At 45.9% G+C, this 25,430-nt stretch overlaps 1 protein-coding gene across 1 annotated transcript in view; it reads left to right on the top strand.

Annotated features, from left to right (window-relative positions):
• Positions 1-25,430, top strand: part of LOC147665176 (spermidine synthase) — a 106,252-nt gene that overhangs the window by 33,227 nt on the left and 47,595 nt on the right. Inside the window, exon 3 of the mRNA XM_086949699.1 lies at positions 10,715-10,807. Within this exon, the coding sequence (XP_086805825.1) occupies positions 10,715-10,807 (93 nt within the window). The remainder of the gene's footprint in view (positions 1-10,714; positions 10,808-25,430) is intronic.

Genomic DNA, 25,430 nt, shown 5'->3' with positions numbered 1-25,430 from the left:
AATTATGGTAATTTTTTATTTATACATGCATATATTACTGCTATTTTATGTACCGTGGGACTCCCACTTCGACGACGGGGAATATTCAAGCATGTGAATCTATGAAAGACACCAATACTGGAGAACCACAGTTTACAGGTAAGTAACTTATGTTCATATTGTGTATAATGTGTAAAAATGTATATAGATTCAGAAATACGAGTTGAATGCATATATATATATATGTAAAAAAACAAATGGTGAAATAAATAGAAAAGAAATGATAAATACAATATGAGAAAAAATGTACGTTTTCTACAAAAAATTGGTTGACTAAAATAAGTTGAAAGAAACTACATTTTATTGTATTTGATTTATTGAGTTGATGAGATAGCGATTGGATGAAGCAAGAGAGACTAATGTTTAGATTAATTCTGGATTTATTGGTTAAACCAGCATTTACAATGCAATGGTCTCGGCATTATTAAAGGTAGAGCTATTGGCATTGCTCATGACATTTTTTTTAAAAATCATAAATAAATGGCATTGTCATTTACATTGCCAATAGCTTAATCGCTCGCAAATGAATGACCTATTGCATTTACACCCACACAGAGCCACAAACACAAAGCCACCCACACACATACACACACAGAGCCACACACACACACAGAGCCACACACACAGAGCCACACACACACAGACAGACACACACAGACAGAGCCACACACACACACACACACACACACACACACACACACAGGAGGGAGTGAGAAGCACTGTGAGGGAAGAGAAGAGGCACATGCCAACGTGAGTGAATAGGGAACAGAGAGGCGTGGGGAGCAAAGTGTACAAATAAGCGGAGCATCAGCACATATACGCCTAGCCTTGGCAACAGTGTAGTCTTTTTAGTATTTATTTTTTTTACCATCAAATGCAATCGAATTTGAAGGTTTGGGAGTAAAAACATAAATATATTTTTTTCTGGGGGTAAAAGGTGAGATTTACCCCACCGGTGGCAGTGAAGTGTTCTACTTTAGAGGCAAATGTACATCGGTGATTAGGAAAAATGCGTCATTCACAGTGAAAAGAGACAATGGTTGAAGTGGGCAGCCCAGTCCGCCCCTTGCCGAATTTTATATTCGGTGGTGGCAGTTTAAAATTATGAATGACAGTGTAACAGCCTAATAGATGAAAAGCGCGGATTCAACCCCCCTCTGTGTGTATATATATCTACGCTATTCAATTATTCTGCTTAATGCAAGGGGCTGGGTAGGCAGCTAAAGCTGTGTCCAGGCCAGACCTTAAATAAAACTTAGTGGAGAGACAGAGACTGGGTGCAGAGGAGCGGCAGGAAGAGGGAAGCAAGGAGGAAAGAGAGCTGAGGCGAGACATGACTGGACCGAGGGCCCAGAAAGAGAACCAGGAAGGCGGGCTGAAGAGAGAGCAGGGGTGGAGGAGCAGAAACGGAAGGAAGTAGGAGAAACAGGAGGAAAGAGAAGGGACGGTAGAACGGGGGAAAGAAAAGGAACACATGGAAACAGAGCAGATGAAGGGGAAAGAGAAAAGTCACAAGGTATAACGTAAAAGCCAGTGACATGTTTTCCGTGGCTATGGAAGGACGTAGGGGGGTAATGCGTAGGAGACGGAAAGAGGAAACAAATGACTGTTACGAAATGGGCGCTCGCGAGTGAAAGCGGGCAAACGCACGTGACTAGATGTTGAGGAGGGGTGGAAGGGAGAGGTTAGGAGAAGTGACGTGTGAGGGTGGGGGGCCTCGAAAGAGAAGACGCCGAGCCCGGCCCCTCGCCCTGCATGTAGCGTTATCTTATCTCCCCTCTCAGCACATTCCCTCATTATCGCCCACCCCGCCGATAGCAGTCCCCATGGCCTGGTAAATGTATTAACCCATTTGAAAGACCCCAGTGTTGCTGAACAGCAATTTATCACCCGCAGCCTGTGCTTTGCCGAGCATGAATAAGTCATGGCGGCCCCTGGGGCTCTCAGGATGACGCTCCTGCCCCTCGCGCCAGCGCCCAGTAACAGCGCGGCGTTTCACTGACGAGCAGGGAAACCTTAAAGCGCAGGGCCAATACCAGTGCGGCCCAGGGGGGGGTGACGTCAGCGGTGCAAGGACAGAATTCCCGGGCCCGCGGCGGTGAACACGAGGGAGTTTCTAATGGTGTGACCCTTGCGCCTGCGGCAGGGATTACGGTGCCAGTGTTTTATTGCGGCTGCAAACATCCGAGCATAAAATAAATAAGTTACCTGCCACGACGGACAAAGGGGTCCATGCAGGAAAACAGCAAGCAGATCCTCACGGCCAGACGACACATATAAAATGGCGGATGGAAACTTCAAAAGTTTTTCAGCTTCGGGGGCGTGTTCTGCTGTTCAAAAGAGGCGTGGAAAAAAAGTGGAAAGAACAGCAAGGAACACGCCCCCGAATCTGAAAAAGGCAGAGCCTATTTGGAGGGACAGCTCTCTCCTCCAATGGCTGGCCTCCTTTTAGGCAGCCAGCCAATAGAGGAGAGGCAAAAAGAGGAGGCGAGAGAAATAGCCATCTAAGCAACATAAGATCTCGGTACTTCCGGTTCTGCCTTCAGCAGACCGGATATTACCTCGACCTAAAAACTGAAGACAGTTAATTCATGGTGTCTGTCTGAGCAATATTGTACTAGAATTGGTACCATAGGCATCACTTTATAAAAGTTTACTTAATATCAGGAGAGGCACAAAACAGGGCTTGCCTCCATCGCCCTCTTCTATAGCCCTAATAATGGAATAGTTAATTATCTGGAGCAGGGATGATGGTGATATAAGAAATATAAAAATTGGGCAGGAAGAGTTCAAGCAGACCATGTTTGCAGACGATAAATTGGTCTTAAGTGACAAACCTGTCCAGACACTCCTTCCATTAATGGCTGAGTTGAAACAATTTTGATAGATATCCGGTTTTAAATCCATATACAGGAATTCCAATACTACCATCAGCACTCACAGCCACACTGTTAGTCCCAGACGCTCCGAAGAGGACACCGAAGGCCCTTCTTACATATTTAAATTGCAAACTACATGCACAGATCGGGTGTTTGGATTATTTTACACCTTTGACATACGTTAGTCAAGCACTACAAACTTAGACCGTGGGTTCCATCCCTTTGAGTGGCAGAACAGCAGTGACCAAGATGGTGATACTGTTTACATTGCTATACTATATCCAGATGATATCAGTGCAACTTATTCTAACTAAGCAATTCTAATCTACCATTGACAATTATATTAGAAAATGTAAAAAGCCCCAAAACGCACATAAATGTAAGCATTTACCACCAGCAATAAGCAGGATGTCCTTTCCAGCGTAATGTTCTACTGTTAAGCTGCGCATTTGAAGTTTATTTTTTAAAGGGGGAAAAGGGAAACATACAAACAGGACTGCTTCCTCACGTATGTTATAGCAGGTATCGCATTATGGCTAGTGTCCTGATTAGGGAAAAAAGACATAAGACTTGGAATTCATACTCATCCTGGGATACAGGGCCCCATTCTTGGCATGGGATAAAGTGAGCAAAAGGAAATAAACTACAATGTTTCCTTCACTTTTTAGCCCTTTTGTTATAATGCAGAAGCTCCGTCTGGGCTCAGACTGGGGTAGATTTAAGCTATGGAGAGAAAGGGGCTCACTAACCGAGATCCTTATTAAAAATTGGTCGGATCATATAATTGGAGGTACTTAAAGATGTGCTTGCGCTCTTACCAAGCCTGAGAGATTTCACTTCTTGCAGGAGAGTGATAAGGTGCTGCACACAACAGCAAAGTGATTCGAGAGAGCTTAGTGACTATGGGAAGTGGATTAATGGGGGTACCCCTTACCACTACAGGAGTGCAATAGCCATCATCCACAAAATGCTACTAGTTAGTGAGCAGCCAGGGAGTTTGCTAACTCACACAAAATAGTAAAGAGACTTGGGAAGGGAACTTCAAGGTGAGGAGTGGAAAAAGGGGGAGAGGGACTGTCGTCAAGGTGTCCATATACTGTTACCTTACACCAAGAAACTGCATGAGTGGGATAAAGACAAAAGTTGGAACGGCTGTGAAGATGCAGGATAATTTTTGCAGAGAAATACTTTTGTGTGTCTCACTCTGTGTGGTTGATGATCGTGATAGAGCGCGCAGGTCACCCGACTAATTTTCTTACCAAATATGCACACTTGGGCCCATAAAAAAAAATATTTTCATTACACTTTAATCAGGTAACCTACATACTACTACAAGTAATTCAGTTCCTTTCTGTTTATTCCCGTGTACCTGACTTACCAATCCTCGTCACAGGTACCTAAGATCACAATGGATCAAGGAGCTAGCTGTGGATGAAGTAGACAACACAATACCATATACAATTTGAAATGTTTGTACTCTTTATAATCACCACAAACTCAGGAAGTTTTGAAAACCTTTATCTAATCATCATCATCATCATCATATGCCATGAGCCAAAGATTAACACATATCAAACTGTCTGTAACTAGAATTAGAAATATCGTATAGCTATGAATGAGGCAAAGAATCCTTTAGAAATCGGAAATTAAAAGGGAAGGAAAAATAAGGAACACGCTAATTTTGATCAACAGACTTTCACAACTTCACTAAAGGCGGGTAAAGAAAGGGAACATGCTAATTAAAGTAGACTTTCGAAATTTACTAACGGTTCAAAGGAAATGAAACTTATGCAGTTTTATTTATCCAGAAGTGCTTATTCTCTATAGGGAGGGTAAGATTGGAACAAACTATATATGCAAAACGATTTAGCATTTGACTAAAGGTAGGTAGAAAAGTGAAACATGCTAATAGACAAATAATACATAAAAATCTCATTTATTGAGAGACAGGGAAGAAAAGGAACGTATGCAATTATGCTTTATTCGAGACGTTAGGAAAGCATGTTTAGATAAACGAACACCCACATAGACTTATATTTACCTAGGATAGAATGAAGACTAACCCTGGCCACGGGTCAGTTTGGAAAGACGGGAAACGACCCTCAAGGACTTAGGTTGCCAGTAGGCGAGCAGGTACAGCTCATGGACAGTCAGGACAGGATAACCCCGGAATTTGGATCAGGCCCGGGTTCACCAAAGGGTACGACCAACACCTGCAGCTTCGGTTGCAACGCCTGCGCTACTCCCTCTCTGCAAGGAATCTGCCAGTAACCCCATTGGGTTTTCGAATCTCCCAGCAAAGTGCTTCGCCAGCACTTAAGGTTCCCCAAAACCCCGAGTGGGTCTGTGGAAATTCGTACAGAGTGCTCCGCAGCTCTCTGTATCAGTCACCTATACAGTACGTTGGGTCAGTGACAGGTCAGCTATTCGAACAAGTCGGACAATTTCTCTAGCTAAATCTAGGCTAGCTATACTGTTTTTCGGGTCAGTGTACCACCCTCCAATGTTGCAAGTGAAAGGATCCCCAAATTCTGATTGGACAAAGGAGGAGGTTAAGCCATCACACCACCTAAATTTTAGACTTTCTCATGCTTAATATTCAGTTTTCGTACCCACCCCTTACATTCTAGTTTCCCATGGCATATGTTTTACAGAGAACAATAGAGTACACAGCAGTTTATTACAAATGTAGCAATTTCAGGTAAAGTTCAGCTTCGTCCTGCTGGGTTACAGGTCGGTTCCCAGGAGCATCTTGTGCGAGGCTGCCAGCTGGCTGGGTTCCACTGCTGCATGGCTTTCTTTCCCCCCCCCATCACGTGACTGGTACCATACGGTCTTCCAAAATGGAGTAGTAAGCACCTCCCAGGCCCAAAGAATACAATACATGAAAAGTAAGCGAAAACAATTTAGAAACACAGAATAAAAGATTACACTGTATACCATGAAATGGCTATACTATATCCCTTACTTTATAATAACTATTGCATTAGGGTAAGTGCAGAACAAACTTCTTTGCAAAAGCGGCAATGCAAGCTCAGAGCATGTGAGAACACAAAGTTTCATCTTTAGCTGTATTGCGCATGAGCAACAAATTCCCACCAGAACTGCGAATACGTCACATCACATGGGTATGACCGACGCATGCGCAGACTAAATTCCTGCGTAGCAGCAACCATTTTAATGAACAAGCGTAATAGGATTAATAAACACATTAGCAAGCTTCTCTGGGACACCCGTGTAGTGTAAAATGTGCAATATTAGTAATACGAAACAGGTTGATTACATAGTTAGAGTTATTTGAGGTTCATGAATACAAGCAAGTCGCTAAATGTGCGAAACCTTGCTCCATCAATAGGCTCAGACTCAGTTTAATTTCCAGCAGTCTTTGATTTTTAACCTATGATGAACGGTATTATATACTCCGGGAAATCCTTGGCAGCAGCGTGTGCGATGAGCTTCATGTTGTATGCTGGCGAGATCTCTAAGCTTCAGAGTGGCTTTGCCCTGCTCTCGCAGTTGTGGAGGCTCCTGTGTGTTCTTTTTAGGATACCTGGCTCTTTGGTCACTTTTTGTGAATGTGAAGCTTTAGATTGTCCTTACTTTATGTCTCCCCCTGCAGCTGGGTACAACGAAGACAAAACGCCTGTCTATTACTAGCTATCTAATGAATGTCATACTGCATCCAGGCCTGGTCTTTGGTACTTATGGGGCAACTATGAGAATAAGTTCTCAACTAGAATTTCCTTATAGTGCTTCAACTATTTCTGCCTGATGCTAGAAGATGCAGCACACTCCAGATTGGAGGTAGACAGAATGTCTCCATCAAGGCATGTGGGGAAAGGGGGGCTTAGGGGTCAACCTCATTTAGGCTGGGGAATGAGGGTGAGATTATTTGAAAGCAAGAATAATGGAAAGGGGAAACTGTACTGGGAGTAATTTGTTTATTTAGAGTTTTATATAGCGCAAACATGACCCAAGTGGGTATCCAAGCACTTTATAGAAGCTCAGGTACAGTAAGTGATGAGTCACTCAAAACAATATAGGAAGTACTAGTACCATGACTGGGTGAGAAACTCCCTCTAGTCCTCAAGTAGAAACAGGACAAGGCATAGTGACAGGCAACAGATCGTAGGTGCCGCCTGTGTGCATTATCGGTGCGAGAGATCCTGGGAGCTTGAGCAGGCATTTGTTCAACAATAGTACTTTCACTTGTTTTTTGAAAGCCACAGGTAAAGGGTTAACTCGGATTTCAGAAGGTAGGGCATTCCAGATTCTCGGGGCAGTGCCAGAGAAGGCCCAATTATAGGTTTTCTTCTTCTTAAATTTGTGCAGTTTCAATAGTATGGACGTCGTGCTTCTTGAGGTTCTTACACCACCAGGTAGCTCCAGTTTTTGTGCACTGTACCTCAGGTTGTTGAAATGTAAGGCTTTGTATGTCGTTCATGCAATTTTTAACTGAATTCTTGCCTCGAAAGGGGGCGAGTTTTGGGAATTTAAATCCGGTGTGACGTGGTTATTGAGTTTAAATCCAGTAATAAGCCTTACAGCTCTGTTAAGGGAAGCCCTAAGGGGGGGCAACTTTGATCTAGGAAGGCCACAACAGGTTACATTTCCATAGTCCAACATGGAGATTACTAGGGCTTGAACAACTGGTTAGAAGTCATCGAAAGGCAATAAGGGTTTACTTTTCTCCTTCTGGCTAAACTGATGTATTCCTACATGTTCAAATTCTTGTTGAGTGTTATTCCCAATGATTTTGTGGAATCTATAACGTGTGGAATGCACTTGAGGGCTGTCGAATGTTTCATCAGCAATGTCAAGTGATTGTGTAGGGGGTTCAATTAAAAGGAATTCTGTTTTAAGAGTATTCAGTTTGAGGTGGTTGCAGGTCAACCAATTTTAATTTTTTTTTAGAGTTGAGTTAAGAGACCTAATATCTTCAAGGGAGGAGATTTTCATGGAAAGTTTGGTGCCCTCAGCGGAAATGTTGAGCACAGCAGAGCACTCTGCACCAAGATCCAAATCTACAGCCATAGTGCTTCTATCTCTAACCTACCACAACAGCCGCCACAGTTGCTCTCTTTTTACCTTAAGTCCATGACTTCCAGGATTTCTAAAAATTTCTTCAGAAGTACAGTAGAAATCTGCAACAGTCACTTTTTCCAGAGGAATCCTAATTGGCCTATGTGCATTCCATTTTTGCACGAGGAAACATACATGTGTATACCTGCTTGTGCGCAAATCTACTGAGCGCTTGCAAATGCACTTGTTAACTTTATCCGTTCAGTTTTCATCCCCGGGAACATATTTTTCCTTATTGGGAAACTTCTTCTTCTACACCCCACCCGTTTCGGGGGTATTCTCCTCTAACCCTGGAAAAGGATTTGCATGTGCCTTGTCAAGCGTGCCATTTATGAACACCCATAAACGTAACATATTCTGGGTGTGCACAAAATCGAATCGCATTCTGGGTCCAGGAGACCCACTTGCTACAGTGCATGTAAGCAGACCATATCCTGTGCAAAACCACATTTTGCTCAAACTTCCAGGTGAAAAAGATTAGCCATATAACATTTTGCCTATGATGGCACATTTCAGAGTTCATCTTGTGGTAAAACATATTTATCCACCCCCTAGGCACTGCCTTAAAGCAGCACCGCAATGTTGTGACTGACACCATTCCTTTGAGCTTCATATGGCGTTTGGTATCTCACCCTTGATGGATGCATCATAGAGTAAGTTGTTGTTACGGTGCCATCTAGCACCGTCTTCGATATGTGTCCTACGGCTGTCGTATTATTGTGGTCTAAGAGAGAATCATGTCTTATCTCTGTGTCATCCAACCAGCTCACCAATGTCTTACCTCCAAAAAGTGATAAAGATGGGCATACTTTTTATGCACTGTTGAATGAATTGTGGAGTCCAGCATCTGTTTGTTAACTCTAGCAAACGTCCACCATAACCATGGATGATATCCAGTCTTTGCGCTTTTTTTTACACCATTCCTGCACCACCACACCCCTACTGGCATCTGCACAAACCAGTGTCTCACGTAGATTGTTTAAAGAGGTTTCAGGACTGGTAAACATACTTCAGGGGATTTTTAAACCTTTAACATTAATACTGACTCCCCATAGTACCCCCTGATGAGCCTGTGGCCACTTGTCCTTGCTACTCTGAGAGTCAGATGCTGAATAGATGTACTTGGCCTAATTTACAGAGTCCTAGAATTACTCATCCCAGGACACCGAAGGCGAACAACCCTATACATTAAAATTGTGGCTCCTTCTGGGCCTGTTCCCCATGAATGTGATGAATGTGCCTGACGTGGACCATGTGTGTATACTTCTCCATTACAAGATGCCTGACCTGTTCTCGGTAGCTTCTTTGCCCTTTTCACTGAAGCATGCGGCCTGTTATATGAGCATGGAATCAGAAGGCACCTAGGGTGGTTTCTCTCCTCTGACCTACCTCACCATTGCTGAACACTGTTGTGGGAGGCTAGAAAAATGTCATGACCGAGCAGAATCAAAGACTGCAATTACTCCTGTACTCTGTTATATCCGAAATCACTGTTTTAAACTGTGTTTTCAGACAAGACTTGAGCTATTTGAAAATAAAAGATCACCCAAAATATATCACATCCCCTTTCTTCCCCCCTCCCGGCGTTAATGGCTAGAAAATGAAAGTAGCTAATGTGACTGAGAGGTTATCGCATATGTTCTCTTTAAAATGGTCAAGTAACTGGCACAAATGTTTCTCAGTAGATCTGGGGCGTTTTACAGAAATGTATCTACGGTGCAACAGGCATTCGTGCAAACTTTTTATGTCTGGGCTCTAACTGGCATGCATGCTCTGTCTCGAACCGAGACATGCTGTATCTGCTTTTGGGGGCTTACTGCCCCCCCATAGGCTTCCCATTTGCTGACCCCATCGTCGTTCCATTTTCCGTTCTCCACATTGTCAAGGGCATGCATAAGTTATGCCTCTTCCTGTGTTTAGTACAGAACAGGGGAAACGCCACCCCCTGCCTGGGCCCATTTGGCACCAGGACAGGTGGGAAAATGAGCTAATCAGGGACGTGTTGACCCTCAGGCTAGTACTTAGTAGCCAGCATCTCAAGGCTCGAGCCCCCCGGGGGCTCCCCCGAACTGGACCCCAGGCCCAGCTTGCAGCTTCTTTCTGACTGGACTGTTCCCCTTTGAAGTAAGGGGGGCACCTGACACTGTAACACACCTCTGCCCACGGACGCTCCAGAGCCTCCCTAGGTGACCTGTTTATGTGGCCTTGGACCTTGCCCTGTACTTGTCTTAAGTCAAGAAGAACAGTCCTGTAAGTGGCTGTTAAGTGCCCGAATGCAGGACTTATTATTCCCCCATAGGATAACATTACCGGTCCCCAAAAGTGCACTTTTGAAACTGTAAAAATTCATAACTCAAAGTACTTAGCTAATTACGATGATCTAGGTATCTAAAGTATTTGTTATTTTTATATTTTGGTGTCGAATTTCTTTGAGTGCGTATCTCATTTACTGACTTTGTGTCCAATAAATGCTTAGCACTACCCTATGATATGCCTAATTACTTACCCACGCTACCACTAAACAGAGCATTTGGGGTGTCATTTATGTCTCTGGAAACCAGTTGGGGGTTTGCTTGGACTCTTTACACAGTGCACCTCATTTTGGTCCACTATATAAAGAGCCAGCTTCCTACACTTTGGCATATCTTGGTTTGTTTTATGTGTCTGCTTTATTTTATAGGTTTTGTGCTGAGATGTCTTTTTTCTCATTTCAGGTCCTGATCATTGGCGGTGGTGACGGTGGAGTGTTAAGAGAGGTGGTGAAACACCCACTAGTAGAAACCGTGGTGCAGTGTGAAATCGATGAGGTGAGTGGGCATTTCTCTAGAGGGGAGGGTCACAAAGAGCAGAGAACTGTGCAATATATGCAGAAACAACTTTGTAAATATTTTACATTTGTCTTTGTGGAGTAACCGATTGACAAACTTTAGAAATTATTTTTAATAAACCCTCTGCTTTCATAGCTATGCTCTGATTCACTACATTTCCCAATACATTTTTAAAGTAACCACTGCTTGAAAGTACCCAGGCCAATGGCTGTATGTGTGCATAGGGAGGGGGAAAGAGGAAGAAGAGCACAAAAGTGCTTTTTGTGTATTTTTTTGTTTGTTACTGTTTACAAAGCACAACATACGACCAGGGGAACTGAAAAGGGGCTGCTCGGAAGCCATGGTTCATTCTTGAGTGGCATTTTGAAGTTGATATGCTTCACAATTTGGTTACTAGACTTCTTTTTGGTTGAAATGCAGGGATCTAATTTGCATGTTTTTGCTGATCAGTATGCTATTCTGGGGTAATTGCTTTGAGTTTAATGTGGCGCCATAGGGCCAGCTGCACGGCCAGACTGTGTAGAGTACCGATCTAATGGGCTGCTTTTACTGTGACATTTTTAGGTCTCGCCTACCATACTGTGCAAGCTGTCTGGTTGCAAAGAAAAAGTTACTTACCTTCATAGGCACTGGAAATAGGGGTGCTAAGGGTGCTGCAGCACTCTCAAAATAAACATGCTGAAGTTAAGAAGGTGAATGAGCAATAAAGATGCCTTTAAATCTTGTCACATTTGCTATTTGTTCAAAGACAGAGGTCAGATGTCAGGCTATGTCTTCTAACAAATTGCTGTTTATTTGTTTACAAGTGGATTGGTGTTTACTTCTTTCTCTGACTGTAGAGTTAGAGGACTTTGTAAAGCAAACTTTCTGACAATCTGATTTTTCCCAATTCTTGTTACTTCAGTGCTGTAATATAGTTATAAACGCCCCACTCCGAAAATTGTTCCAGCACCACTGCTTACCTTTGGTAATGCTCTTTCTGGTGGATTGTCTACTATAGATTTCTCACCTTGTGAAAGCCCACAGTCACATGACTGGATCTAGAAATGTTTCAATCAGTTTTCCAGTGTGTCAATATGTGGCGTTGTACTGCTCGGTGTCAGGTCTGTTCTTCCCCGGATGTGACACAAATGACCCCCACCTTTACACGCTGAAGTCCTTTTCTTTCAGATCTGTCTGTTTTATCTGACATTGAGCCATTAGAAATTAGATTGTATCAGTGTGCTGATTTCTACATTGGAATCTTTTTTATATGGACTAGGTGTCTATTCCACAGAATGGGAAGGAGTTTGGGTTGGTGTGGAATCTTAGGTTAGATAGAGTATATACAAGAAGTAGTGTTACCGCAGTTAAGCAACTTTATCTTCTGATGGATACTTCTAACTGTAGATTCCCTCCTTTCAGAATAGATACCCAAACAGTACCTACCCAGATGATTGGTGTGTGGAGTGTCAGGACAGACAGGCCAAACGTGCTGCCTGCCTCAACTGGCTGTCCAGGCAGTAGTGTTACTTGAACATGTGATCTGTTGCCCACGTAGCTGCCTGGCAGATGTCTAAGACTGGGACACTGTGCACCAGTGCAGTGGTATCAGCCATTGCTGTGGTAGAATGAGCCCGACGACCACCTGAAAGCTGTATCTTGGCCGGTCAATGACCGTTTTTAATGTGTAAAACAATCCATCTGAATATGGTTCTCTTCTGGGTAGCTTTTCCCTTTTTAGCTCCAGGGAAAAGGGTTCTCTTTGAGATCAAAAAATGTAATCTTACTCATTATCTAGAATAGAAGGATGAGGTGGGTCAAAGAAATCTGTCAGGTTGATAAACTGCCCTATGTGGAAGGGTGTGATGACCTTTGGTAGGAATACTGCTTTTTTTCTAAGTACCAGCTTATCTGGAAAGAAGGTGGTATATAACAGCTGGACAGAGAGTGCTTGTAGCTCACTCAAGCAATGAGCTGACATGCTTGCTCTAAACAGGATGGTCTTCAGCGTGAGGCTGCGGAGAAAACAGCTGTGCATTCGTTCAAACGGGGCACACATGAGATAAGTCAACACCAAATTATGTTCTTATTGAGGCTTCAGAAAAACATTTGGTGGGAACCAATCAATATGTCTTTCAAGAAACTCATCAGATAGGCATAAAAAGTCAAAGCTGGATGTAAGTAACCTTTAACTGTCACCATAGCAAGGCCTTGCTGGGTCAACAAAATAACAGTATGTCAGTTAACTGTCCCGGTAATTTCTGTATATTGCAGGAGAAACATCATACAACATATTTCTCTGAGCATCCCAACTTTTGGTGCAGGGACGCCTGTCTGCCAAGATAACACCAACTACTTCGGGAGGAAGATCGAAATCCGTCAAACTTCACCGCTCAATCACTTTGCATGGAAGTGTAGGCTGTGCATGTTCAGGTGCAGGACCCTGCCCTCCGGTTGCAAACAGGAGTTCCACCCACAGGGGCAGCCGGAGCTGAGGAGAGATTCACAGGGCCAATAGTTCAGGTACTGCACTCTCCTTTCCCAGTCTCAAACCACTAGTAGGACTTTGAGTCTGCCCTGCCTGATCTTCTTGAGACCTCTGGGCAGGAGAGTATTGGGCTGGAAGGTGTACAGGGGTTCTGTTGTCCAATTGAAGCGAAAGACGTCTCTGAGCAAGAACTTCCTTGAGAACTTTAACATGCAACGGTTTAGATACTGTGCGTTCTCTGCAGTGGGAAAAAGATTGACCACAGGTTCTCCCCATTGTTGGTTTCGCCCCATTATTGGAAAATGCGCAGTGCTATCTAGGAGTGCCTCCACTATCCATGATCCCCCTAGGTAGCATCGCCGGAGTCTGACCGTTTGGTGTTTAAAGAACAAGCTATGTGGTATGCAATCAAAGAGATGCCCTGGCCATTCAACTACTTCCAGAGGTGTAGGCCTCCTGGAATAGAACCCAAGACCCCACTCAAACTTCTTTGTCGCAATGCCAAATTGATGTAGTGTTGTTTGTAAGAACTTGTGCCTGTCCCCCTTGATAGTCGCGAAGAAAGCTTTCAGTGCCAAGTGAATCGCCCACAACTCCAGCAAGTTGATGTGGAGGCAATCTTCTGCCGGTGACCAGCGTCCTCTGGTCTTCACCTCTCCCAGATGACCTCCCCAACTCCGCAATGATTAATTTGTCGCAATGATTCATTTGTCACAACCGTTCGAGGTGGGTGAGGCAGGTAGAGTGTCGTTCACCAGTCCAGTTGCAGCGTAGCAGCCACCAGTAGAGGGTTTTTGCAGTTTCCTCCAACACCTGGATTATGGATTCAAAAGGTTCTCTAGGTGCTGAGATCTGAGGTGCACTGGTAAGGCCCAAAGGGAGCACCGAGAACTGAAAGTGCTTGAGGCCTACCTGAAACCCCAGGTAGTCTCTGCAGGACTGCAAAATACGGATGTGGAAATAAGCGTCCTGCAAATTTAATGGCACCATCCTGCTACCTGGGTCCAGGGCAGCCACCAGTCCAGTTGCAATCGAGCAGCCAACACTACAGATCTTTTGCAGCCTTCTTCAACACCTGGATGGAGTCTGACAGGTTGCCTTGGTGCTGAGCCCACTGTGACTTCAAAACTCACTGCAGAGTCCGTATGTGCCACCTGGCGTGTTCCACAAGCAGGATGCCCGAGGCCAAATGTCAGAAGCCTCAGAGTCAGTCTCAAGGAGACCCAGCTCAGGGGTTGAAACATCGGGATCATAGTCCGAACGTCCTGGACTTGTTGAGGCAGGGGAATTGCTTGAAGGAGCTCCGTATCCAGGAATTACTCTGATGAAGGGGTGCTGCTGTGAAGGATTCAAATTTGACTTTGGCACACTGATGGAGAAACTCATTGATGTTAACAAGTTGTCTGTGGTCTGGGAGAAATGACCATTTGAGGTGAGCCTGCCTTCAGAAGCCATTGTCGATGGATGGGGAGGCTGTTATTCCCAACCTCCACAGATGCAAACACCACCTTCCTCTTCGTGAACACATGAGGTACACTGGTCAGGCCAGAGGGGAGCACAGAAAACTGAAAGTACTGTTGTGCTGCCTGGAACCGCAGGTAACGCCTATGGAACTGTGAAAATGAGTTCCACAAGTCGATGGCCACCATCTAGTCTCCTCGATCCAAAGCAGACAGAACTTGTACCAGGGTGAGCATTTTGAACTTGTCCTGCCGGAGGGAGAACCTCGGAGAGAGAAGATATAGGATAGAGCTAAGGCCTCATCCTTTTTTGGCATTGAGAATAATAACCAACCTGATCTCTGATGTTGGCACCCTCTCTATGGCTCTCTTGGCCAAGAGAGCCTGGACCACCTCTCTAAGAACAGACTAGTGATCCTCCAGGAGGTAATGTGGTTTGGGAGGCATGTCAGGGGGGTTGTGACAGAAATGGAAGGCATTAACTGTTCTACACAATCTGGAGCACCTACTGGACAAATGTTTTACCTCTACACTTTGAGGTAAAAAATTATGCGGCCTCCCACCGGGTGATCATGTCCTGCAGAGGGTGACTGAAAGCGTTTTTGTGGCAGCTGCTGGTGGAGGAGTAGGGGATTGGGCAGACATTGCCTCTGGGGCTGGATGGTGGCGACTTGATCGCCAGCCTCTGCTTTAAAAGGCTTGGGAGGCTTGTTGCTGTTGAGGTATGGTTTGGTGTTGCCTCTGCTGGTACCCCTTTCCGAAGCCTCAAAAGGGCAAGACTGATGGAGAAATTGCTGCACAGGCGATCAGGCTAATCTCAGAGCAAGGCTAGCTGAGCAGAATATTCTCATGCAAATGTCTTTGTGTTTTCTCACACTATATGAAGGAGTAGTTGGGAACGCATTGGGGTTCGGTCGGCTGGTAGAGAGGTCTGTACCACCAGACTTTCTGGTGAAAGGTGCTGGGGGAAGAAGGCAGGATCTCCCAAGGCATGCTGGTGCTGCTTTTCAATCTGCCTGTTAAGTGAAGGGCCAGATCCTGGCTTAGTCCAGGTGCCCTACAATGTGTCCATGAGGGTCTTGTTGAAAGGAAGGAGAGGCTACTGTGTTGTTTGTCCTGGATGTAGGACCTCAGTTTAGACATTTCTTTTGACCTCCATGGAGGCAGAGTGAGGTCTAAAGCTTCTGCTGCTCTCCATATGACAATGGCAAAGGAGGCAGACTTCTGTAGCTGCTTTAGGTATGGGTGAGAAAATGTAAGTGTTAGGCAATGTGTCTAAGCCAAGAACATCATATAGGTCTAAAAACAGGTTTTACACGTCATATGGGGTACTGCGGTTGTAATCGTCATAGTCATGAAATTATTGCAGTAGCGACTCTGGCCTAGAGTGTGGGTAAATGTGGGATCAATAGAAGTCACTTCAGGTTTTCTTTGGAGAGGACTATAAGCTCCCCCTCTTGTGTCACCGTCTATGTCAGCACTCTGGGCTGTGGCACTATAAGTGGTATTGGCAGCGGGTCGAAACCGTTCCATGGGATAGTTGGGTATGGATCCGCCAGTGGTAGACCATTGGAGCCCACCTCAGATCCTTGGTGCCTGAAGGCGCAGCAGCGGCATCCAGTCGGGTATCAAGATTCTGTCCTTATTCAGTTACCAAGATTCTGGCCTCAAACTCCCTGATTTGCTGTGGCGTCGCCGTGTGGCCAGAGAAGTAGGGGCGAATTGGAAGACAGGTTATAAATCCTTTCCATGGTGGGAGACATAATTTGTGGCCTGGAGGTATCCAAGGCATGGCACTACTCCGAATGGTGGGATGTAGGGGAGCTGTGTTTAGACCTCTTGTGTTTCTTCAATTTTTGACTTAACTGAAGATTTCTATTTCCATGATACACATTCACAAGATCGGCCACATGATGGCCGCACAGTCTTTGGTGGCCTTTGAGTTAATCTTGGCACGTTTTACTCACAACGCTGACTCATGCTTGGAGCCCTGAGACAGACCGCATGTGGCCACATCACCAACATCTGTTTATGGCAGCCCTTTCCCGGTTTGAATCCTATTGCTTTGGGTGGGGACGTCCCTAGCACACTAGAAAAAGATCTGAAAGAAAAATTCCACCAAGTCTGATAGAACTCAATGAGTGAGCTCCAGATCCTTGTCGGAAGGCACAGAAAGAAAGGAACTTATGTCAGCTTGCCTAGGTGGCAGTTATGTAGGGTCCTCTGTCACATCTCGAGTGGGTTGAACCAGACATGGTGCCACATGACATCATCTACTGATGCACTAGAGTATTGCTGAGAACATCTCTGGATCTTCTCTAGTGCTCAGCTCTTCACCAGGTGAGGAAATGGCAGTTAGAAGTATCCATCAGAAATACCTATTGTGAACTTACAGTGGGCTTACAGCTCGCCGATTGCTTACCCTTGGTTGGCCTTCTTTTCGCTTACATTTGCTTTCTGCTTATTCAATGGCTTGCCTTCCTCTGATCAGGTTTATCCCTCCCATAGCCTCTTTATCATCCTTTTGACTGGCTGACTTGTACCGTTCCACTACTTAAATGTAGGGAACTACTTTTTAGGTCGAAGCCTACCAGACATCTCTGCTGTCTGATTTGCTAAAGACATCTTGGGGACATTCAGAAAACTTCCCTGGGAATGCATTCCCCTGACTACTTATTATTGTGTTAATGGTTTGTAACTCACATTTGCTTGCTTTTTATGTGCTATTTCTATTTGTTTTCGGCTGCCTTGCTTGAGTTCATCCCTTCCTTCACCCAAAACTTTTCACCAGTACTGGATGTCTGTAAACAGGCCTTTAGACCTTGTTTATTCTTATCTTGTCACATTTGCTGTGCACATTCAAAGACAGAGGTCAAATGTCGGGCTCAGTCTTCCAGGTAGCTTGGCGTTTGCCTTTTTTTCTAACTTCAAAGTGAGGATTTAACCCCTTCGCTGCGGCGGGAATTCCGCCGCTGCGCTAAGGGGGTGGGGCGGCCGAGCGGCGCTCGCAGGCTCGTGACGGAGCCGCTCCGTCACGAGCCGAGGTTGAGCTGTGCTTGTGACGGAGCGGTTCCTTCACGAACGCGCCCGCTCAATGGAACGCTCAGCGCAGGCGCAAAATTTGCGCCGCGCAGGCGCGCCAAGCGGGCCATGACGGAACCGCTCCGTCATGAGCACAGCTCAACCGAGGCTCATGACGGAGCGGCTCCGTCATGAGCATAGAACGGGTTAAATGACAATCATGCTGGCTACTGGGGAGTGCTTGAAGAAGGCTGTACAATGTTGTTATTTTTTTTAGCACACAACAAAATGTAAATGTCTGTAAAACAAAATGTAAATGTCTGTAAGTTAACTGTGCTGATATTTCAAAATCTATCCGAATTAGAAAAGCACAAAAGAATCAAATTTTTTGGTAATTCTGTAGTGTGGTTGAAACAAATATTTAATACTATCAAAATAAATCAATACACTAAGAGATGATATTTCCACACGTTATCATTTGCACGATGCATACTTTTATCAGTAAAACTATATGTCTGTGCAAATGAAATGGACATTTCAATTGAAGATGTGTTGTTTGTAATGGCAGTGCGCTACCACACAATGCATACTCCACTTTATCTCACTCCACTCTACACCATTGCATACTATGTCACTCCACTGCATGCCATTCTACTCTGCGTCACTTCATTCTACTCTGCACCACTTCCCTCTACGCCTCTCAACTCTACATTGCTCTACTGTATGGCAATGTATTTTACCTCAAACTACTCTACTGTGCACCACTGCACTCTTCGCCACTGCAGTCTACACCACTTCACTGTATGCCACTCTACTCTGTGCGAATGTGTTCTACTCTGTACCACTACATACCAGTGCACTCTATGCCAATCCACTCTATACCACGGTACTCTACAGTGCATCACTCCATTCTGCTCTAAAACAATCTACTCTGCACCACTACACACCACTGCTCTCTACTCTGCATTCCTCCACCATACACCACTTTACGCAAAACCAAAGCACTCTACACCACTGCACTCTACGCTAATCTGCTCTGCACCACTACACACTCTGCCACTATACTCTACTCTGCAACACTTTACTCCACTGCACTCTATGCCATTGTATTCTACGTCACTGCACTCTACGCCACTCTATTCTACTCTGCACCACTGTACCATATGAGACTGCACTCTACGCCCTTGCACTCTACGCCACTGCTCTCTATGCCAATCTACTGTGCAGCACTCTACGCCACTGCACTCCATCCAAATACACCACTGCATTCTACTCTGCACCACTCTACTTTACGCCTCTCTACACAAATGCATTGAATACCACTACACTCTACGCCAGTACACTACACTACTCTTCACCACTCCACTCCACTCTACTCCACTGCACGCTACCCTGCACCATTCCACCGTAGTTCACTCTATGCCACTCTACTCTGCGATACTAGACTCTGCTCTGGAACAGTCTACTTTATGCCACTCTATTCCACTCTGCGCAATTCCACTCAACTCTACTCTACTCTACTCCACTATGCGCCTTTGAAATCTACACTGCCCTACTCTATGCCACTCTATTGTGCCCCACTCTATGCCACTCTATTGTGCCCCACTCTATTCTACACAACTGCACTCTACACCACCTTACTCAAGACCTATACTCTACTATGCAAACCTCTACACTCCGCCACACACTCTACACCACTACACCATTTCACCCTACATCATTTTACTCTGTACACCAATGGACTCTATAACACTCTACTCTACACCACTGCAGTCTACAACACAGCACTCTCTGCCACTCTACTGTGCACCACTCTACTTTGTGCCACTGCGGTTTATGCAATGCCAATGCACTCTACACCAATGTACTCTATGCCACTTCACTCTATGCTAATCCACTGGTCGTCACTCTAATCTACTGTGCACCACTGTATTCTATACCACTCCTTTCTGCACTAGTTTATGCTAGTGCACTCTACCAAACTGTACTATGCACTTCAGCATTTTTCGCCTCTTCATTCTACACCGCACCCCTCACTCTATGCCTCTACTCTACAACACTTTGCTCTACACCAGTGCACTCTGACACTACTCTCTACCCTGCACCACTTTGTTTTGCTCTGAAACAATCGACTCCACTTTACGCCACTGCACTGTACGCCACTCCACTCTATGCCACTACACTCTTCGCTGTGCCACTCTACTGTGCACCTCTCTGCTCTATGCCACTGCCCTCTACACCACTCTATTCTAAATCACTGTGCTCTACACCAATGCACTCAACACCACTTTAATCAAAACAATGCACTCTACACCACTGCACTCTATGCCAACTACTCTGCAACACTGCACGCTACGGCTCCATACTCCACAACACTGTACACCACTGCATGCTACGCCACTTCTGTGAGAAAGTGCCATCTTTCTTGCATGGTATGCCCCCACTTTTTGCTGAATTGCTGATGTGCTTTGACTGATTGGCAGGAGCCCAAGGCACAATCAGGTGCCCAGGGCCTGTGTTCCTTCCCTAAAAACTGTGTTAAAACTAAAACCCAATTGGCATCTCTGGCCACAGCTCAGCCCCTGGTAAATGGTACCCTAGGTACCCAGGGCATTGTGACCAGGGAAGACCCCTAAGGGCTGCAGCACTTATTGTACCACCCTTAGGAGCCCTGTACCCTGACACACACACACACTGCCTTTGCAGGCTAAGTGTCCTGGTACAGAACTAAACAAAGAGTTGACATGGCACACATCTATGTGTGCCATGCCCACAAACCCACTGCCCTGGCATACATCAGTCGCCCCTCTAGCTGGGTTCCCTATGCCAGTGGTGTGGACACAGGTGCATGGGCCCTGTGCCCCTACAGTATCCAGGGCCATTCCTGGGTTCTGTAAGTGCAGTAAAAGTGCAGTGATGCCATTAAGAGTATGTGGTACTGGGAGGTTATCATTATGAACTCCACAGCACCATAATGGCTTCTCAGCACATTAAACCCACACTGATGCCAGTGTAGGATTTAATGTAAAATGCACTACAGAGGGCATTTTAGATATGCCCCCTGAAACCTAACCTACAATCCACTTCTTGTCTAAGAGGCTGCCTAGGCTGCCACACAGCAGACATGTTGCTGGACCCCTGGGTGGAGAGCCCCCGCTCTCCTGAGCCTGCAACAATGCACGTCCTGGACGAGGTGCTAGTTCTCCCCCAGGATGGGCAAGGGGAAGCTTCAAAGGCATGCCGCCGTTGTGAGCTTCTCCAGGCCACTTGCTGTACTCACCAACTGGCCCCCACCAGTTTTGAACCCCACTCTGGTGGGAAGACTGGCGTAAAACCCTACGTGAGGAAAGGGGGTGTGCAAGCCTGTGCCAACTCCACCCCTCAGGTGGGAGAGGCGAGGTGAAGCACAACTCCGGGCTCTGGCCATCTTGAGGATGGGGAGCCCTGCCCAATCAGAGATAGGCTCCTGCCCCCCTCCAACAGAAGAGGTGCCGGATAGGGGGTGTACTCACCCCAGGATAGGGACCTATTGGTCCCTGCCCTTCCCCTACCTGTAACGCCCCTAAATTTAGTATTTAGGGGCACCCTGAACCATCCATCCTGAGATCCCGATTTCGAAACAAGAAAGAAGACCAAGAAGAAGAAGACTTGCCGTGCAACTGCTAACAAGAGGACAACACCAACTGACTTGGCCCCAACCCTACAGGCCTGTTGATCCATGAACATGCTCCTGCTAAATCCCGGCGTCTCCTGCAGACAGTAACCTTGAGAACCTTGGAGGACCTGCCTGCCTTGACCCTCTTAGAGACTGGCACTCCCACGAGCAGTGGTTCTGCTCAAACAGCAATACCCCTGGTGCCAGCCAGGAACCGCAAATCCAGCCCACTCCGCACCCGCTGAGCCCGGCCTGTGCCCGAGTGAACAAAGACCCTGAGGATGTCCCCCCGGCGAGTCTCACATGGAATCCAGTGCCCAAGGACCCTCCTCGACGACCCAGATGACGCCTGCAGGCTCAGATCCAGCGCGACCAGCAGAGGGTAAGATTGTCCGACGCCAAGAGATACCCCTGTACCCAGCACCCCACGGCCCCCCTGTGCCCAACTCCGGGGTACCTACCTATCCTTGCCGTGCAACTGCTAACAAGAGGACAACACCAACTGACTTGGCCCCAACCCTACAGGCCTGTTGATCCATGAACATGCTCCTGCTAAATCCCGGCGTCTCCTGCAGACAGTAACCTTGAGAACCTTGGAGGACCTGCCTGCCTTGACCCTCTTAGAGACTGGCACTCCCACGAGCAGTGGTTCTGCTCAAACAGCAATACCCCTGGTGCCAGCCAGGAACCGCAAATCCAGCCCACTCCGCACCCGCTGAGCCTGGCCTGTGCCCGAGTGAACAAAGACCCTGAGGATGTCCCCCCGGCGAGTCTCACATGGAATCCAGTGCCCAAGGACCCTCCTCGACGACCCAGATGACGCCTGCAGGCTCAGATCCAGCGCGACCAGCAGAGGGTAAGATTGTCTGACGCCAAGAGATACCCCTGTACCCAGCACCCCACGGCCCCCTGTGCCCAACTCCGGGGTACCTACCTATCCTCCAAGATCCCAACTTACCCCTCGAAGTGTTGGTCGCTCCTGAAGATCCTCCGTCCCGAGCCTGCAGCCTTTGACCACTTTCCAAGATCTCTATTGAATAACATTGAGCGCCCGATGGCTCAAAAGTACCCTGCACCCAGCCGCCCGAGCGCCCCTGGCAGTGCAACCTTTGTCCTAATCTACTTCCCCACTTGCCCTGAGCAATTGACCAGGAGCCGAGCTCCCACAAACGTGTGGCCTGCTTGCCAGCAGCCACCAACTGAAGGCCCCCTGCCTCTCATTGGATAACATTGAGCCTAACTACCTCTGCACTCAGCTGCCCCTGTGCCGCTGAGGGTGTACCAACTGTGCCTACCTGACCCTGGGAGACCCCTGAGTCTATGCCCAGAACCTCAACTCTGCCAGTCGAGTACTTACCTAATAAAAACCGATAACTCACTTTTCTTTCATAGGCTAACATTGACTGGTTTCACTTGGAAATGTGGAGTTTTGGAACTTTAAAATATTCATCTAAAATCAACCGAGCAACGAATTCTGATTTACTCACCTGTTATCAGGAGAGGCCTCAGTGCTGCATCTTTTAGCTCAGTACTGACCCTGAAAGTAATTTTAAGCGTACTTACCAGTAACTTGAATTTCCTTCCATAGGATACCATTGCCTGTTTTTTGCTGAAAAAGTTTCTAAGTTTCAATTTTTGAAACTGACAAATATGCTTTAAAAATCGTGCCAACGATAAAACCATAATTACTTGCCTGTTTTAGATAGATGTCCCAGTGCTGAAACTAGGAGCCCAGCACTGGATTACAAAAGTAACACGAACATACTTTACTTGCAATTTGAATTTCCTTCCATAGGATAATATAGGTAATTCTATGTGAAAAAGTTTCTAAGTGTCAACTTTTAAAATACAATAATATTCCTTAAAAATCACTACTATAACCAAAACGTTTTTACCTAACTGTTTGTAGGAAATGTCCCAGGACTGAATCTAGGATCCAGTCCTGTGGTTAGAAAATAATCTACAAAGTAACTAATTGCATTTAACTAGAAATTCCCATTGAGCTCAATGTTGCATTATGTTTGAAATTGAGTTGCCTTTTGCAACAAACTGAAACTATTGTAATCAAAAAATCTATTGCCTATTTGAAAAGTATTTAACTAAAGTAACTCATTCTGCGAAAGTATATTTTGATACCTTGTTGGTTCTAAAATAAAACAACTATATCTTTTGATACAAAACAATTGGCCTAGAGTTCAGTTCTTGAGTGTGTAAGACCATTTGCTGACTCAGTATGTAGAACAAATGCTTTACACTCTCCTCTGATACTGCCTTACTGCTCGGCCGAGCTACCACTTTAGAGAGTAAGGTTATATCTAACTTTAGCCTATGCCAAACCTCTGGGGATTGTGGACTCTGTGCACACTGTACCTTACTTTGGTCCAGTATATACAGAGCCAATTTCTTACAACTGCATGCTACACAACTCTATTCTACACCACTCTATTCTGTTCCACTTCATTTGACTCTGTGCCACACTACGTCCACTATACGACACTCTAATCTGCAAGACTGCCCTCTCCGCTGCTGAACTCAATGCCACTCTACTTTGTACCACTTTATTCTCTATGCCTCTGCACTCTCTATGACACTGCACGCTATACTACTGCTCCCTGCACCACTCTGTTCTGCATCACTCTGTGCCAATGCACTCTATGCCACTGCATTCTATTCTGCACCACTAAACCCTACGCAACTCTGTGCCAATGCACTCTACGCCACACTCTACATCACTCAACACCACTCTAATCTATTCTGCACCACTGCTCTGCTAGCCCCTGCACTCTACACCTCTGCACCACTCCACACCACTCCACCCTGAACTTCTCTTCTCCACGCCACTTCACTCTACTCTGAAACAAATGTACTCTATGCCACTACAATCTACTCTGTACTACCCTGTCACTGCACTCTTTGCCAATGCACTCTACACCACTTTACTCAAAACCTATGCACTCTACCCCAATCTACTCTGCACCACTGTACTTTACGCCGCTTCGCTCTAGGACCCTCTACTCCACTCGACGATACTCCACTCTATGACGCTCTACTCCATTAAATTCTACTCCACTCTATGCCACTTAACTCTACAACACTCTCCTCCATGCTGCACTACAACACTACTCCACTGTACGATGCTCTAGGCAACTCCCTCTGTCACTCTATGCCTCTTTACTCCACTCTATTCCACTCCACTATTCCACTGTTAGCCACACCATGCAGCTCTACAAAACTCTTCCCCACTCTGCCATTCCACTCTCCTACACTACTCCACTCTATGCTACTCCACTCTGACAATCTACTCCGCTCTACACCACTCTACTCTGCAACACCCTCTACACCACTCTGCTCTATACCACTCCACGACACTGTACGCCACTCCACTCTACGACACTCTACTCCCTCCTTAACGCTCCACTTCTCTTCATTCCATGCCAGTCAGCTCTACGCAACTCTATAACACTTCACTTTATGACACTGCACTCCACGCCACTCTCCTCTACATAACTAACTTTTAGCATTGCTGTACAACATTGCTAAACATATTGGCAAAGCAATAACTTTGGCGTAGGCAAGACCTATTGGCTTTGCCACTGCTTGTTTTGCCCCCATTCAGCACTCCATGTGCATGTGTTTTCTAGCTATCTTCCTCCTGTGCCTCAATTACCCTCCCCCCACACCTATGCTGTGTTCCTCACCACCCTTCCCAGCTTCTTCTCTTTAAAAACACTGAAGCAGGGATAGTATTGTGGGGTTATGGCTTAAGATCAGGCAGGTTGTTTATCTCTTGCAATTCACATATTGCATAAAAGCACAGTCTTTGTCACACAAAGCCTTTTATTGTGTTGTGGGAAGAGCTATCTGCTACACTCAGCTGGCTTCTGAGGCAGAAGACATAGTTGGATGTTTGTCTTGGAGGCTCTTAAATATGCTCCCTGGACTACTGAAGAGGGCCAAATAGCTGAATCCTCTGGAAGGGAAATTCGGTAGTGGCAA

This window comes from Lissotriton vulgaris, unplaced genomic scaffold (genome assembly GCF_964263255.1).
Source record: "Lissotriton vulgaris unplaced genomic scaffold, aLisVul1.2 SCAFFOLD_2834, whole genome shotgun sequence".
Lineage (NCBI taxonomy): Eukaryota > Metazoa > Chordata > Amphibia > Caudata > Salamandridae > Lissotriton > Lissotriton vulgaris.
The sequence above is the reverse complement of the archived record's forward strand: the minus strand, read 5'-3'. Positions and strand labels throughout refer to the sequence as shown.